Source organism: Trichosurus vulpecula, chromosome 2 (genome assembly GCF_011100635.1).
Source record: "Trichosurus vulpecula isolate mTriVul1 chromosome 2, mTriVul1.pri, whole genome shotgun sequence".
NCBI classification, from domain to species: domain Eukaryota; kingdom Metazoa; phylum Chordata; class Mammalia; order Diprotodontia; family Phalangeridae; genus Trichosurus; species Trichosurus vulpecula.
Window position 1 is genome coordinate 346120645 of NC_050574.1, and position 16540 is coordinate 346137184.

Genomic DNA, 16540 nt, shown 5'->3' on the forward strand with positions numbered 1-16540 from the left:
GCTAACATCTTACTGAAATTTAGCATTTCCTTCCATTATGAATTTTTTAAAAATATGTTATTCTGAGAAGCGGTCTATATGCTTCATTAGGCTGCCAAAGAAGGCCATGACACAAAAAAAGGATAAGCTCTCCCGATCAAGAGTATCTTTTTCGCAAGGTAAAGAAAAGACAATATAGACATGCACAAACTCATCTGAAATAAGGCTGCTGGCATTCTTCTCATTCTCATATCAAGTTATAGTTGAGCAGTATGACATTATTCAGTATAAGTTGCTCAAATTTGATTTTAAAAATTAAATGTTTACGACTCTTTATAATAGACACCTGTAACATGTACCCAATAGACTGGTGACCAGTTTGGCCAAATTCTCATTAAAAGCATTAGTCATTCAGTCGATGAGCATTTATTAAGCACCCATTGTGTGCTGGGCATACAAAGAAAGGCATAGTTCCTGCCCTTGAGGAGCTCACCATTTAATGCCAGAGAAAACATTCCAACCATGCTGTACAAACAAGCTGTATGTAAGATAAACTGGAAATAATCAACAGAGGGAAGGCCCTCAAATTAAGAGGGATTGGGAAAGGCTTCCTGTAGAAGGTGGAATTTTAGCAGAGACTTAAAGGAGACCAGGTAAACCAGAAGATGGAAATAAGGAGGGAGAGCATGGGGGACAGCTGATAAAAATGCCCTGAAAAAGAGATGGAGGGTCTTATTCAAGGAATGGCTAGAAGAACATCATTACTGGATCAGAACATGAGGGGGTCAGGTGTAAGAAGGCTGAAAAGGTGGTAGGGGAGGTTCAGTTGTCTAGGTTGTAAAGGGCTTTGAACATGAAATAGAATTTTCTATTTGATCCTCGAGGTGATAAGGAGCCACTGGAGTTTATTGAGTAGGAGGGGAGACATGGTCAGACCTACACTTCAGAAAAACTACTTTGGCAGCTGCAGTGGGGAGAAACTTGTAACAGGCAGGCCAACCAGCAGGCTGTTGCAGTAGTATGGTGGTGAGGTGATGAGGGCCTGCTGGGGCAAGAGGATGGTAGGTATGACTGGAAAGAGGGCCATATGTGAAATATGTTGTTAAAGGAGAAATGACTAGACTTGGCAACTGATTGGATGCCTGGGAGTATTGTGATGCCCTTGACAATAACAGGAAAGTTTAGAAGAGGGGAGAATTTGGAGAGAAAGATAATGAGTTCAGTTTTGGATGTTAAATTTAAGATGTCTATAAGACATCCACTTCAAGACTGGGGCAGTTGGCAATGCACGACTGGAAGTCAACTGAAAGGTTAGGGGTGGATAAGTAGATCTGAGAAGCTGATGAGAGCACCAAGAAAATTAGTATAGAGAAAGAGAGGTGAGCCCAGGATAGGTTAGCAAACGTCACCTGGGTGAAGATCCAGCAATGGAAAGACCAAGAAGGAGCAGTCAGATTAGCAGAAGGAAAACCAAGAGAGAGCAGTGTCACAAGAGAAGAGAATATCAAGGAGAAGAGGGTGATTGACACTGTCAAAGGCTGCAGAGAGTTCAAGGAGGGTGAATATTGAGAGAAGTCCATTGGATTTGGCAATGGAGAGATTACTGGTAACATGGGAGACAGCAGTTTTGGTTGAGTGATGAGGTCGGACGTCAGAGAATTGAGAGAGGAGGAAGTGCAGGCAGCTATTGTAGATGGCCTTCTCAAGTTCTACCACAAAAGGGAGGAGAAATATGGGATAATAGCTAGCTGCGATGGATGGATAGAGTGAGGTTTTTTTTTTTTTAAGTTTGGGGGAGACATAGGCATGTTTGTAGTCAGTAGGGAAGTTGCTAGTAGACAGGAAGGAATTGAACTCAGATCTTTTCTATTCCAAGTGTAATGATCCACTATGCCTCTATATCTAACTGCAGGTGTGTGGTGCAATAGATAGCGCACTGGACTTGGAGTCAGGAAGACCTGAGTTCAAATCCTGCTGCAGACACAGGCAAATCAGTTAAACTCTGTTTGCTTCAGTTTCCTTATCTGTAAAATGGGGATGATAATCATAGCACTTACTTCCCAGGGTTTTATGAGGATCAAGTGAGATAATAATTATAATATATTTTGCAAACTTTAAAGTGCTATGCAACTGCTAGCTATGATATTGATGATGATGATGATAGTCTTGTAGTACAGTTTGAGATCTAGTAATGCCAGCACCAGTTTCTCCCACTTTTTTCCACTACTTTGAGATTTTTGACCTAGTGTTTCTCTGGAGGAATTTGTTCTTATTCTTCCTAGTTCTGTAAAGTAACCCTCTGGTAGTTTAATTGGTGTGGCATTGGAACTCTAAACTAAATTAGGTACTGTTGCCATTTTTTTTTGTCACATTGGCACAACCCAACCATGAGCAATTCACATTTTTCGAGTCATTTAAATCTTTTTTTCTGTAAAGAAGGTTTTATTGTCGTATTTGTAGAATACCGTTGTATACCTTGAAAGATATTTAGTAGAATTTCCTTTTCTTTCTCTTTCTAGTGGGTTTTATTATATTTAATATGCAGGAAAGCTGGTTATAATTTACTTTAAAAAGACTTATCCTATCTTTCTAGCCTGACCAGATCTTTTTGGATCCTGAGTCTTTCATCTATGTTAGCTATCCCTTCCAGCCAGAAAGTATCTGGAAATATAAAGCTCTGAACTTGTTATTCTCTGATTCTATTCAGCTGCAACTTCATTTTGTCTTCTGGTATCAATATTGATATGATTCAGTTCCTTCAGTAGTAAAAGACCTCACATTTAGATTGCTAAGAGTTCAGTTATTGTTTGCCTAATATCCTCATCAAATGGCTATCCATGGTTGTTTTCTGTAATTCTGAGCCCCACATTTTAGGAAAGACATTCGTTTATAAACTGCATGGTGAAAGATCTTGGGATCATGCCACAAGTCCTAGCCAAAGGAACCGGAGATCTCTTGAACCTGGGAATAGCTGCCTTCAGTTGTTTTAAGGGCCCTCATGTGTAAGAGAATTAGACTTCTTCAGTTTGGTTCTGAGGGCAGAACCATGTGGAAGTTGCCAAGAGGCAGATTTAGGTTTGACTGTTTAGAGGAAAAAATCCTGAAAATGAAGATCTGTCCAAAAGTGCGTGGCCTGCCTGAGGAAGTTGTAGGCTTCCAGCCATTAGAGGTCATCAGTCTACAAGTAGCATGTGGATTGTGCAGAATGGAGAATGTGACAGAACCATATATCCAGCTGCTCTCCCAACTCTAAAACTGTCATTTCAATAATAACATTTAAATTACAAAGTGTATGGATGGATAGTTGGCTCTTTTTCAGTTGTGTCATTGTCAAGTAAACAATGAATAAGCATTTATTAATCACCTTCTGTATTCCAGGAACTACGCTAGCTGCTAATAGTAGCATAAAGAATGATGCAATCCCTACATTCAGTGAATTTACATTGTGATAGGGGAGACCATAAGCAGGAATTAAAATAGATATAGCATAACTATAAAGTTGATAAATACACACATATAGATAGAGGTTAAACATGATGTCGTTTGGGATGGAAGGCACTAGAAGGAGGGGATGGAGAGTGAGAGGTACCGAGGAAATCAGGGAAAACTTCATGCAGAAGATCATGCCTGAGCTGCACCTCAAAGGAAAAGAGGAGTTCTAGAAGGTGGAGGTAAGGCACATAAGAAATGTAAATTCATTTGGAGTTGATGCCTCCAGAGGAGGAGACCCAGATGGTGCCAGCCACTTGTATCCAGACCTCCGTTCATTGAAAGAGTATAATTGACAGCTACTTAGTCAATATCCTTAATAACCAGACTTTGGGGACCACAAATCCCAGCCTCCCCTTTATTAGACTGTAAGCTCCTTGAGGGCAGAGTGTTATTTTTTTTTGTCTTTGTGTCACCAGCATCCATCACAGTATCTTGAACATAGTAGGTTTTAATAAGTATTTGTTGATTTGAATTGGCATTTAAAGGTCATGATATAATTCTTAACTGCCTAAAAAATAGGGTCAAGGAAGCTCTTTGATTACCACGTGAATTAATTTTAAGATTGATTTCACTAGCATCTATCTTTACATACATAATGGAGTTGCGGAGGATTTTGCAAAAACAGTATGTGTTTCTAAAAACAACTTCCTTTTCTTTTTTCCAAAATTGACCAGGTGGCGGAAAGTCATTATTGTACCACAATTCAGAGGAAATACCTACTGACATGGTTCCACTATACCCAAGAAAGCCTGGCTGAGAAAAAGGCCCAGGCAGATAAACTTTACTCCCAGATATTGCTTAAGAGAGCCTTTAGGAAATGGTTAGAGGTAAGGCCAAAAGGGAAAAGCACTAGAAATACAGGTGGGTGATTGCTGTTTAATGAAATGGAAAGCAAATAGAATCTAGATTGTCTCTAATTCATCATGATGTTCTGGGAATTTTTCACAGATAGAACTGATCCGGACAGTTCAGGCAGACAATGTCCAATCTAAATATTACCTTTATATACCAACTTGAGCATAATATTCTTTTCACATAAAAAATGGAAAGCCTTCTAACTAATTAAGGTTGGCTTAAAAGTCTCATCATTTTAGGCCTCATTCTTAGGTCATTTCTGTTTCCCATTCCATATCTCTGAAAACATCCTTATTGTAATCTGTTCCTGTTATCTTTATATGTAAGCTGTTCTATCATTCCAGCTTTTGAGGCTTTATGTGTTCTCATACTCTCTAGGCTTCTTTAGCTTTTGTACATGTCTTCCTCCCTGGGACACCAACTCTTTATTTTCTCTAATTCTTTATCCACTGTATTTATTTTTCTTATTACTATTCCTGGCACCTCTCTCTAGTACAAGGATTGCATTGATAGAGAGAGTTCCCTCATGCCCCAATACCAGTGGTTCTCAAACTTTTCAGTCTCGGGACTGAAAAGGGGTTTAGTCTCAGACCCCCCCCCCTCCAAGGAGTTTTTGTATATGTGGTTTATATGTGTTGATATTGTTAGGGCACGTAGGTAGTACAGTGGAAAGAGTCCCAGTCCTGGAGTCAGGAAGGCTCCTAGTTCCAGAATTCAGATTTGGCCTCCAACACTTACTAGCTATGTAACCCTGGGCAGGTCACTTAACCCTGTCTGCCTCATTTTCCTCATCTGCAAAATGAGCTGGAGAAAGAAATGGCAAACCACGCCAGTATCTTTTCCAAGAAAACTCCAAACAGGGACATGAAGAGTCTGACACGACTAAAAACGACTGAACAGCAATTTATAACAGTAGAAATTAAAATCTTAGTAGTTTTATAAAAATAATTTTAATCTTGCGCTGCCCCTAAAGGGTCTTAGGGACCCTTGGAATCCCCAGACCATGCTTTGAGAACTGCTGTCCTGTATTAATGAAGGGTCAACATCTCTCAAATTTCTAGTTTAGCAACAAGAGGTTAGGTCACATTTCTCACTGCTGTTCTTCCTTCCTGTCTCCAGTACAAGGATTCTCTAACTATTGCAGAAGAAAAAGCAAGAAAACTTAGCGCTGTATTTCTTCAGAAGAACGTTTTTATGTCGTGGCTTAATATGGTCCGTGAGGAAAAGATTGCTGCCCAGAAGAAGCTTCAGATCGCCATCAAGCACAGCAACAAGTAAGCCTGTCCAGCATTCTAGAAATAGTCAGTAACCTTGCACACCTTGCTGTACAGATTGGAATGTGCACCATTGATTGGGAGAGCAGAAGAAGGAAATAGAGGAGCAGAGTGACTGTCCCTAGAGTAGGTGTCAGGAGACTTTGATCCTAGACCTTGGGGCCCATTTTCCCATCTGCAAAATGGATTTCTTATCTTCTCCACAGGAGACAGTGGTGGGATGACATGAGTTGACATAAATGAAAAAGAAAGAAGCTTATAGAAGTATAAGCAGGTGCTGTTAATTGTTATTGTTGTTGTGATATTACTATTTATTACAAAGAAACACCTTTATCCTACATCACCAGGTAATGAGAAGTTTGGAATCACAGATAAACAGCTGGCCTTGGAGCCAGGAAGACCCAGGTTCAAGTCCTGCCTGTCAGTACCTAGTAGCTTTGTGGCCCTGGGCGAGCCATCCAACCTCCTCATGCTCTTCATCAGTCACAAACACTTATTAAGCACCTGCTGTGTGCCAGACAGAGAAAGGACTGACCTGTGTTGGGAAAGGGAGTTTCCTTACCTTGGGACTTCCTTATACCAATGAAAACACAGGTCCTGTCCCCGTCCCATCATGAACAGAGTAAATTCTTTGGAACTGAAGCCTCCCCTTTTAAGCAGTGGTGGGATTCAGCCAGTTCACACCAGTTCGGCAGAACCCATACCTAATTTTATGCTGAGTTTGGCAAACTGGTTGTTAAAATGGCACTTATAATCAGGGTTCTCTCTAAGGTGGGCTCCTGGGCAGCCGCCCAATGTGGAAATCACAAATTTACATTCCTTACTCTTTTTTTAATGTTCATCTGCGCAACAGCATTTTCTAAGTGTCCATAGTAATGTCCATTCCGTCCGTAGGTAAAAAAAAAATTGATGGAACTATGCTCATAATATTTATTCATTTCTTAAAACTCATTATACCTTTGATGAAATACCACATTTTAATTCCCTCATTTTTGTTACTTCAGTAAACAAACATAGAACGTAAAGAGAAAAAGTGCCAAACAACCGGGGGTGACAAGCTGTCATTTGTTTCCACTGTGTTATGCCCAAAATTCCCCTGAGATATTATGAGTGCGCTGGGTTCCCTGAACGGTGAAACCAATAGGAAGCTGGGACACAATGAACCAACAGAAATAAGATTTCAAGGGTGATCTTATCGCCCATTTCAGAAGCCATGGAAGTAGAAGAAAAAAAAGAGTTAGACTAGGTAGAATGAGTTTTGGTTCTGCATCTGTTCCAACATTGGCTGCTGTGGTCATGTGGCTGCTTTCGCTCCATAAGGATACATTTTTGTCAGGTATTATTTATTATTTTTTTCATTAATATTTCAAAACACTTATAATCTAGTTTTGTATACCTCTTTTATTGTTCTCATTTGAGTATTAAATGCATGAAATATTAAACTACCTTTCAGTATATCTTTTTGTATTAAGACAGTCATTAGGGCAAAGAACCAGTGGTTAATTTATTTGAATCCCACCACTGCTTTTAAGTGTGAAAACTTTTTCTTAATCATCTTTGGTAAGAACTTTTTTAAATGGAGTAAACACTTCCTGGCCTTCTTATACAGAAGATTCTGAACTTAACTCTACCCTTCCTAGGTAATTCAGGATCATCACTATGAACACTAACTATTTTACTGTTCTTTAACACCTATTTCTGGGCAAAAGAAAGGAAAAGCTCACATATCAGAGCCAGGGGGCCCCAGAGTATAGAACAACATGGCTGTGGGGGAGGGAGGAGGAAAAAATGAGGATGCTGTCTAGAGGGCAGGCAGTGTGAGAAGGGGATGGCCTCTTCCCCTTTATGGTTTCTAATCTGCTTTGGACTGAGAAGCCAAGTAACTTTTTTAAAAAAAAGAATAGATGGACTTTTGGACATCTGCTTTAACTGTTTCAGAAGACTTTTTTCCTTTCCAGTTGGGGGAGAGCTGCCTTCTGGATAATGAAATTACCAGATAAATGTCCTCTGAAATGTTCACTATAGCCATTGTGGCTCATTATCTAAATATCATAAGGTGATTTTTCTGGGAAAATATTTGTTTACACCAAATTGGAAAGTTGATGTAAAGTATTCCTTTGACACATCACCAAAGTTTCCATCTCTAGTTTCTCTCCCAACCCCATCTCCTCAGCATACCAGAATGAAAAATGCCCTGTGACTTTGGTTAGGAAAGCTCTTCATCTTTCTGGCCTCTCTTCCCTCTCACCTGTCAAATGATGGGGCTGGATTGTTCCTCAGGGCTCCCATCTATACTCCTGTGCACCCTCACAGCTGGAGGATACTGGAGTGTAGCCTCCTGAGTGTTTCAGAGCTGCCTTCTAGGTCTTCAGCATTTGTGGGGATGGGTTCAGCAGGAACATCCATTTGATCTGCAGGAGAAGCAGCCTGAAGGGCTTGGGAGGCACTCAGTCTGCTAATGGAGGCAGCCAGTACGTACTTTCAGAAGGCGTGTCATTGGCAGTGGCGCAGCTTTAATGGTCCTGTAGGCTTGTTACACTTAAAAGAGGATTTCAAATGAACAAAATAATGCTATTGACATTCTGTGGTGCTTCATTACTCTATTCTACAGAGATGGTTGATAATCTCAACCCACCTCCCCACCCAGTCTTGCTGTAATAGAACAATGTGGAATAGTATCCAGGATTAGATGCTGAGAATTGAGAGGAAATTCTTGTCCTTGGACTTGGTCTTTAATTTGCTAGAACGTGCAGGAAAACAGTTTGATAACGCTATGGAGTTTCAAGTTATTTATCTATATCTCTTCCAGATCATTCTATAAATCTTCTGTTTTTCCATGCTGGGACTAACAGCCCATAGAACCTTTCTCTCTCATAATATCAACACCATTATTTTGAAGTTCTGTCATCAGAATTCAGGCTCCATTCTGACTCTGCTCAATTGTACTGATTCCACATTAACTTAGCTAGTAAAATAAAACATAGACATTAATATAGGGTAATTTTTGTAACACTGCTTTTCTAACCAGAAACACGCACTCTAATAGAAATAAGCATATCTCATTTAATGTAAGGCACTGTTTTAGGCATTGTAGAGGGAATAAAAGAAGTCTAAGAGCTCAGAGTTTCATTAGAAAAGGAGATATATAGTATAACTGTACATGTGTACAGTTAAATAGCACTCCAGGGCTAAATGCCAAATGAGTGTTATTGAGAGTGTGTCATGGGTTCAGAGGAGGGAAAAAATCACTTCCATTTAAAGTAGTCAAGGTAGGCTTAATGGAGATGCTATTAAAGAATGAGTAGAATTCCCATAAGTCAAGAGGAGAAAGGAGGGTTATTCCTGGCAGGGAGAAATGGAGTCCCCACATATATACGGAGGCAGCCTAACACTAGGTTTGTTTGAGGATCAGGGAAAACACTGCTTTGCTGGAGTAAAGGAATTATATGGGGGAACAATGCAAGATAAGGTTGGGAAGGGACACGTGGTGGCAGGTCTTCAGTGCCCACAAAGGAGGTTTGGACTTTATCCTGTAAGCATTAGGCAACCAGGAAAGGTTTGTAGGGGGAGTTTGGTCAGGTGGTGGTAGTGAGTAGGAGGTGTTCAGGGGGACAACTTAAATTATTGCAACAATCTGGATGCAAAATGCAGAGAGAAGGTTATGGCAATTTTTTCTCTGGCAGAAACAGAGGAGAGATATAAAAGATTCGACAGGACTTGGTAAAGTGATTATGGCAGGATGAGGCAGAGAGAAAGAAATTCTAACTAAGATTTAGAACTAGGGTGTTTAATTAAATCATGTTACCACTAACAGAAATAAAAAAGTCAGGAAGGGGAGCATTTTGAGGAGAAGATAGGTTCAGTTTTGTACCTGACCCAGAATAGAACCATGTACACATGCTTCATCTTCTGTCCTGGATTTTAAGCTCCTAGAGGTAGGAGACTGTCATTTTAAATTTTTCTATCTCCCCACCTTCCACATTTTTCTTTTGGATTGGTCCTGTGATTTCATCAGCTAAGAAAATTCCCTGAGTGGAAACTCCCCTCACCTGTGCAAATAAGCTCTTGCTCTGAAATTTACAGTAGAGATTTCAAGAATTGCATAGGGGTCTAGGGGGCACTCAGTAAAGAACAAAACAAAACAAAACAAAACAACCATGTATTAAGCAACAGGCACTGTGCTAAGCAGCCAGGGATACAAAAATGGGCAAAAGACACTTTAATGAAGGAGACAAGCAAGGAAGAACAAAGAAAGAAGGAAAGATGGAAAGAAGGAAGGAAGGAAGGAAGAAAAGAAAGAGAGAGAGAGAGAGAAACCCCGAAAGAGACTGAGCTCAAGGCTAATTACAGATAATTAGAGAGAAACAAACTTCACTTTATGCAGTTTTTCTGGCTTTGTCCCCAGCCAGTTTTTACAGACTTCCTGGAAATTCACTTCTTCAAATCGAAATTCAGTTCATTCTTCACCCCTTTGTAAATAACACAGGGAAGATTATGAGGGGTAAGGACACTCAGCCCACTGCAGAGAAAAAAGCATTGGAATTAAAGTTCAATCATGTCACCTCCCTACTCAATAAACTCCAGTGGCTTCTATTGTTTCCAGAAACAAATACAAAATGCCCTTGATAACCTAGCCCCCTCCTGCCTTTCCAGTCTTCTTACACCTTACTCCCTGGCATGTACTGTTCAAGCAAGTGACACTGGCTTCCTGGCTGTTTCACAAACAAGACACCCCATCTCCTGGCTCCAGGCGTTTTCTCCTAACTGTCCTCCATGCCTGAAACTCTCTCCCTCCTCTGCTCCAACCACCAACTTCCTTTAAATCTCTACTAAAATCCCTTCTTTTACCAGAAGCCTTCCCCAACACTTCTAGATTCCTTCCCCCTTTTAATTATTTTCCTTTTTAATCCTGTATATAGCTTGCTTTGTATATATTTGTTTGCATATTGCCTTCCCCTTTAGGTTCTAAGCTCCTTGAGGGCAGGGATTGACTCGCTTTTGACCCTTTTTGTATCCGAAAGCACTTAATAAAAATGTTGATCGAATGATTGGAGTCACACAGTCTGGGTACCAGCTTTGCCCCCACTTAGTACTCTGTGACTTAGGGCAAGTCCTTTAGGTTCTCAGCCCAAGTGTACTTTTCTGTAAAATGCAGGGATTCAAGCTTTACATCTGTGATACCTACAAAGAGGGGAACATGAAAGGAGCAAGGGAGGAGGAGAAAGGTAAAGCATTAGAAGAAAGAAGCATAAAAGAGGAAAGACAGAACGTTTTCTTTTTCTCAATCCTTTACTTTGTGTTAGTTAGCTTTGAGGTGAACAAACTTGCTGATTCAAGATTGGAGATGCTTGAACACTTGTGGCTTGGTCCCACAGTGATTGGGCTTTTTCTGACATTTTGATGGGGGACTCATGGGTCCAGAATTTAACCCAGGGCTAAAAAAAAAATTATTTTTGATTACATACTTAATAAACATCAACAGACATAAACATTTCAATGCAGAAAGAAAAATGGGGGATTTTGTATGAAACTCCACATTTCTGTTATGTAGTTTGTTTTTTACACTACGTACCTCTTAAGGGTTTTGTTTTTGTTTTTGTTTATATAAATGCAATTTAACATGGTAATCCCAGCATTGACTTGCTTAGTGGGTCCCCTTCTGAACTATCTCCAGCTCTCCTTTGTATATTTTTGTAATGTTTCATTGTCACTTTTTTTCTCCCTTCCTTTTTAGTATCATTATCACTACCCAGTTCTACCCTTTAAAAAAGAAAAAGAAAACCCTCACCAGTAAACAAATAAGTATAGTTTTGCAAAACAAATTTACACATGGACCATGTCTGAAAGTTTATTTCTAATTATGCTTTTCTTACCCATCACCTCCCTGCCAAGAAGGGAAGCATGCTTCATTATCAGTTATCTGAAGTCATGATTAATCATTGCATTGATCAAAGTTTAAAAGGTTCTCATAGTTTTTCTTTACAATAATTCAGTCACTGTATAAATTATTTCTCCTGTTTCTGTTCACTTCATTCTATATAGTTCATACATTTATTCCAGATTCCTCTAAATCTGTCCCTTTCATCATTTCTTACATGTATTTTCCATTACATTCATTTACCATAGTTTGTCATTCTCCAGTTAAGAGGAGCAATTACTGTTTCCAGTTATTTGCTATAATAAAATGTTTTTGTACATAAAGGGTTTTTTTCCCTCTTTGATTTTTTTTTTGGTGGCGTATGCCAGATGGTAATATTGCTCTGTCAAAAGATATGCAGAAGAATTACTGTGCTATAAGAAATGATGAACAGGCTGACTTCAGAAAAACCTGGAAAGACTTATATAAACTGATGCAAAGTGATATAAGCAGAACCAAGAGAACATTGTCCACAGTAACAGCCAATACTATATGATGATCAACTGTGAATGACTTAGCTCTTCTAAGCAATACAGAGATCCAAGATAATCACAAAGGACCATGATGAAAAATGCTATCCACCTCCAGAGAAAGAACTCATGGAGTCTGAATGCAGATCGAAGCATATTATTTTTCACTTTGTGTATTTCTTTGTGGAGTTTTTTCCCTTTGGGTCTGTGCCTTTTACAACTTGACTAACATGGTAATATATTTTACATGATTGCACATGTATAGCCTATATCAAATTGCTTACTGTCAAAGGAGGAGGAAGTGAGGGAGGGAAGAGGAAATTTGGAACTCAGAATTTAAAAAAAAAATAAATGTTAAAAATTTTCTTTCCATGTAACTGAGGAAAAAAGAAAAATTTCATTAAAAGTATGTACAATTTAGTAAGTTTTGCAGTATACTTCCAAATTATTTTTTAGAGTGGTTGAACAACTTCACCAATCTACAAAAAATTCATTTGGGTGCCTATCAAAATCACATTCCTTCAAAAGATGGCATTTTCTTGGTCATTTTTGCAAGCCCATTTAGCTCATATCTGTTGACTATTTATCTGTTTTGGAATAGGTTTTCTTCTTACATCTGTGCATAAATTCCATAATATATATATATTTTAGGTATCAGACCTCTGTCAGAGAAATCTACTGTGAAGATTTTTTTCTCCATTAACTTTTTCTTCTAACTGCATTGATTTCATTTGTGCAAAAACATCTTTTATTTTAAATATGTAATCAAAATTGTCCATTTTAATCTCCTGTGTCTTTCCCTATCCCCTATTTGGTGAAGAATGTTTCCCCTATTCATAATTATAAAAGAGAGCTCCTCACCCACTCCTCTTAATTTGTTTATAAGACCTTTTGTATCTAGATCTCCTGTCTAGTTGAAGCTTATTGTGGTATTTTGTATGAGATATTAGTCTAAATCTAATTCTGCCAGACTGCTGTTTTCCAGTTTTTTCCAAGGTTTTGTTTAGTAGTAAATCCTTCCCAAGTAAGGTAAAGTCCTTGGGTTTATCAAACACAGTGCTACCATATTTGCTTCTGGGTCCTGCATACCTAATTCCATTGATCAACCTTTATGCTTTTTAACCCATCCCAATAGTTTTGGTGATTACTGCTCTGTAGTGTAGTCCGAGATTTGGTTCTGATAGGCTCCCTTCTTCCCCCTCTCCCCTGCCCCTTATTTTGATAGCTGAACTCCTTGATCTGCATAGACAGTATCCAGTTATCTTGAATGGAATTTCTTTTTCTATCTCTTCCTGATAAACAGAAAAAGAGGCCAGTTATTTTATGGGTTTATTTTATATCCTGCTACTTTACTTAAGTTACTGCTTCAATTAATTTTTAATTGATTCTCTAGGGTTCTCTAAGTAAACCATCATCTATCTCTTTTTTGTCTATGCTTATTCCTTCAATTTATTTTTCTTGTCTTATTGCTAAGGTTAGCATTTCTAGATATAATGGTCAAATAATAATGGTGACAGTAGAAAATCCTTACTTGACCCATCTTATTGGAAAGGCCTCTGGTGTTTCTCCCTTTTGGATAATGCTAGCTCTTGGTTTTAGACAATTATTTACAATATTAAGAAAAAGTCCATTTATTCCTGTGCCCTTTAATATTTTTAACAGAAGTTGGTGGTATACTGCTGTGAGAAAATTGCTTTGTAATGTGTAAAATGTCATCTATTTCCTCCTCAAAAACCATACCTGATGTTGCCTCCACCTTAACCGCTACCATCACCCCCCAACCAAACTGAAAGTGACTGCTACTTCTACAAATATCGGAGCATTTTGTCCACGAATCTTCTATACATACAGAATGTCAGATCTTAAAAATCATTTGACACATGAATGAAGTAAAAACTTGAAACCAGGTTATTCCATTCTAATCTGTCATCTCCCGGTAATAGATTGGAAGTTCCTCTGAGGGCAGGATCAAGTATATCACATGTATCACTCATCTTTGTATCCTGACAGCCTAGCCCAGGGTCTTGTCAGTGCACATATGGCAAATACTTGATAGCCAAATTCAGCAAATGTTGATTGATGATGCTCATTGAAATGAGAACGAATACATGCTTGCTTTGAAGTGATGGTGGAAATGCCTGTCGGATAGTTAGGAACGCGTTCCTGGAATTCCTAGAAAAGGAGAGAGTGCTAATATAATAGAAATGACAATAATACCTAAGTTTAGTTTTCAGATTTAGTACCATAGCAAATGATCAAAGGATTACTTTATAGATTAGACAACAAAACATAATTCATCTGGAGAAATAAAAGGTCGAGAATCTTAAGGGAAATAACAAAAAGACGGAAGAGAGGTTCTAGCAGAGTTTGGACTGTACTGCAAAGAGAAGGGAAAGAAATAAGCATTTACATAATGCCTGCTATGTGCCAGCCATCATGCTGAGAGCTTTGCAAATCTCATTTGGTCCTCACAGCTTTGCCAGGTAGGTGCTATCATTTTCCCCATTTTACAGTTGAGGAAAATAAGGTTAAATGACTTGCCCAGGGCCCCCACAGCAAGTATCTGAGGTCCGATTTGAACCCAGGTCTTCCTGATTGCAGGCCCAGCACTTTTATCTTCTGCTCCACCTAAATGCCTACCAAGGAGTAATCATCAAAAACCATCTGGTATTGATTAAAAAATAAAAAACTTGATCAGTGGGATGAAATAAGTACAGAAGACCCAGAATAAATGGTATATAGTAGCATAATATTCACTAAACCCAAAGGGTTTAGCAACAAAACTGCTAGGAAAACTGGAAAGCAGTCTTGGCAGAAACAAGGTTTAGATCATCATCTCATCTACAATAAGCTCCAAATGGATGCATTACCTAAATCTAAAAGGTCTCATCACAAACAGATTAGAGAAGAGAAACATAACCTTTCACAACTATGGATGGGGGGGGGGGAGGAGCAGAATTCCTGACCAAAGGATAAAGATTATTATATAAGAGAAAATGGACAATTTTGATTACATAAAACTGAGATTTTTGTGTGAAAAACCCAATGCAATTAGAATTAAAAGGAAAAACAACTAGTTTATTGGGAAAAGAGATAGGAGAATTGTAAATATTTGATGTAAATATATGGTCTTATGGGGTCCAACTTTTCATTTTCTTTTTGCATATTCCTTAGAGTCTTTTAAATGAGTAATGTCTCAATTAACAAAGTAAGCACGTCTTACCATGGCACAACTTCATCAGAAGCCTCTTTCCTAAAGAAAGAATTAATTTAGGAAATATGGTAGGCCTTCAGGGATTGGGGGTACCATTCAAATTCCCTGTACCTCTGTCTGTGGAAAAGACAACATTATGATCATGGAATAGAGCAGAAGTATCCTGAAAGCCCGAGTGATAGGAATGCTTATTCTCATGGAAAGAAACCTTCAGCTTCAAAGCCAGTTCACACTTCCCATTTTCCCAGATCAGAAAATTATTTTGTTTTTGTTGTTTTGTTTTCTCTTTGGATAAAGGGAGGTGACAGGATTGCTGGACTGACTTTCTTGTTTGAGATTAGATTTTAGAATTCCAGTTGCTTGCCAGCTCCCTGAATAGAGTTTTAGAAAAGTTTTAGAACTTACTGATAACTGCAATTACCTATCAAAGAAACCTCACTGTTCAGTGACTATTTCTCACTCCATGGGTCTTAAAAAGTGGTCCCCTTCTGCAGCACCCATTCATTACCAGAGGCTGCTATAACACAGGAGCGAAGAACTTTTGTGTTGTACTTGGTGCTAACCAGAACTAAGGGCTGACCCCACCTTTGCTTTGTACTCCCTTTTTGCCCATATGTACTGTTATGGGCCATGTTTGCCTGTATTGTTTTCTGCCCCTACCAGGCTACGAACTTCACAAGAGATGAGACAGTGTTTTGTCTAAACCAGGGGTGGGAAACTTGCAGCTTCAAGGCCACAAGTGGCCTTCCAGGTCCTTAGGTGCGGCCTTTTGACTGAGTTTTACAGAACAAATCTTTTTATGAAGGGGATTTGTTCTGTTAAGTTTGGATTCAGTCAAAGGGCTGCACTTGAGGACCTAGAGGGCCACGTGTGGCCTCAGGGCCACAGGTTCCCCACCTGTGGTCTAATGTCTGTTATCTTCCACACCCCCTAGAGTAGTGCTTTGCACAAAGCAGGTGCTGGACAATTGGAAGGGGATGTTCTACCCAAGGAGTTTATTATAAAGGAGTCTCACTCGTGGAGGTAGTGGCGTATTTTTAGAGTTTGCAAAGTACTTCTTAACCAACCTTTTCCTTTGTATTTTGCTTTCTCTGTTTCTTAAAGGAGAATTCTTTCAACCGTGTTTCAGATATGGAAAAAACTTCCAAAACTTATGAAAGAAGAAAAATTAAAGGAAGAAAGGAGGGAGGAACTCCGCAAGAAAGTAGCTGAAATCCTTCCAGACTTCAGGACTGTGAGCTCCGTGTGAAGATGAGCCGAAGCAGGAACGTTAGGCTCAGTCATCTTATAGAAGAACAACTTCTCAGTGCCAGGGAAAAAAACATCAATAAGTATGGGG

General features: G+C 39.0%; 1 protein-coding gene across 1 annotated transcript in view; it reads left to right on the forward strand.

The window, feature by feature from the left end:
• The window catches only part of CCDC191 (coiled-coil domain containing 191), a 108973-nt gene extending 92433 nt beyond the window's left edge, over positions 1 to 16540 (forward strand). The window contains exons 15-17 of the mRNA XM_036745835.1: positions 4146 to 4298; positions 5446 to 5600; positions 16306 to 16540. Of these exons, the coding sequence (XP_036601730.1) occupies positions 4146 to 4298; positions 5446 to 5600; positions 16306 to 16450 (453 nt within the window). The 3' untranslated portion in view covers positions 16451 to 16540. The remainder of the gene's footprint in view (positions 1 to 4145; positions 4299 to 5445; positions 5601 to 16305) is intronic.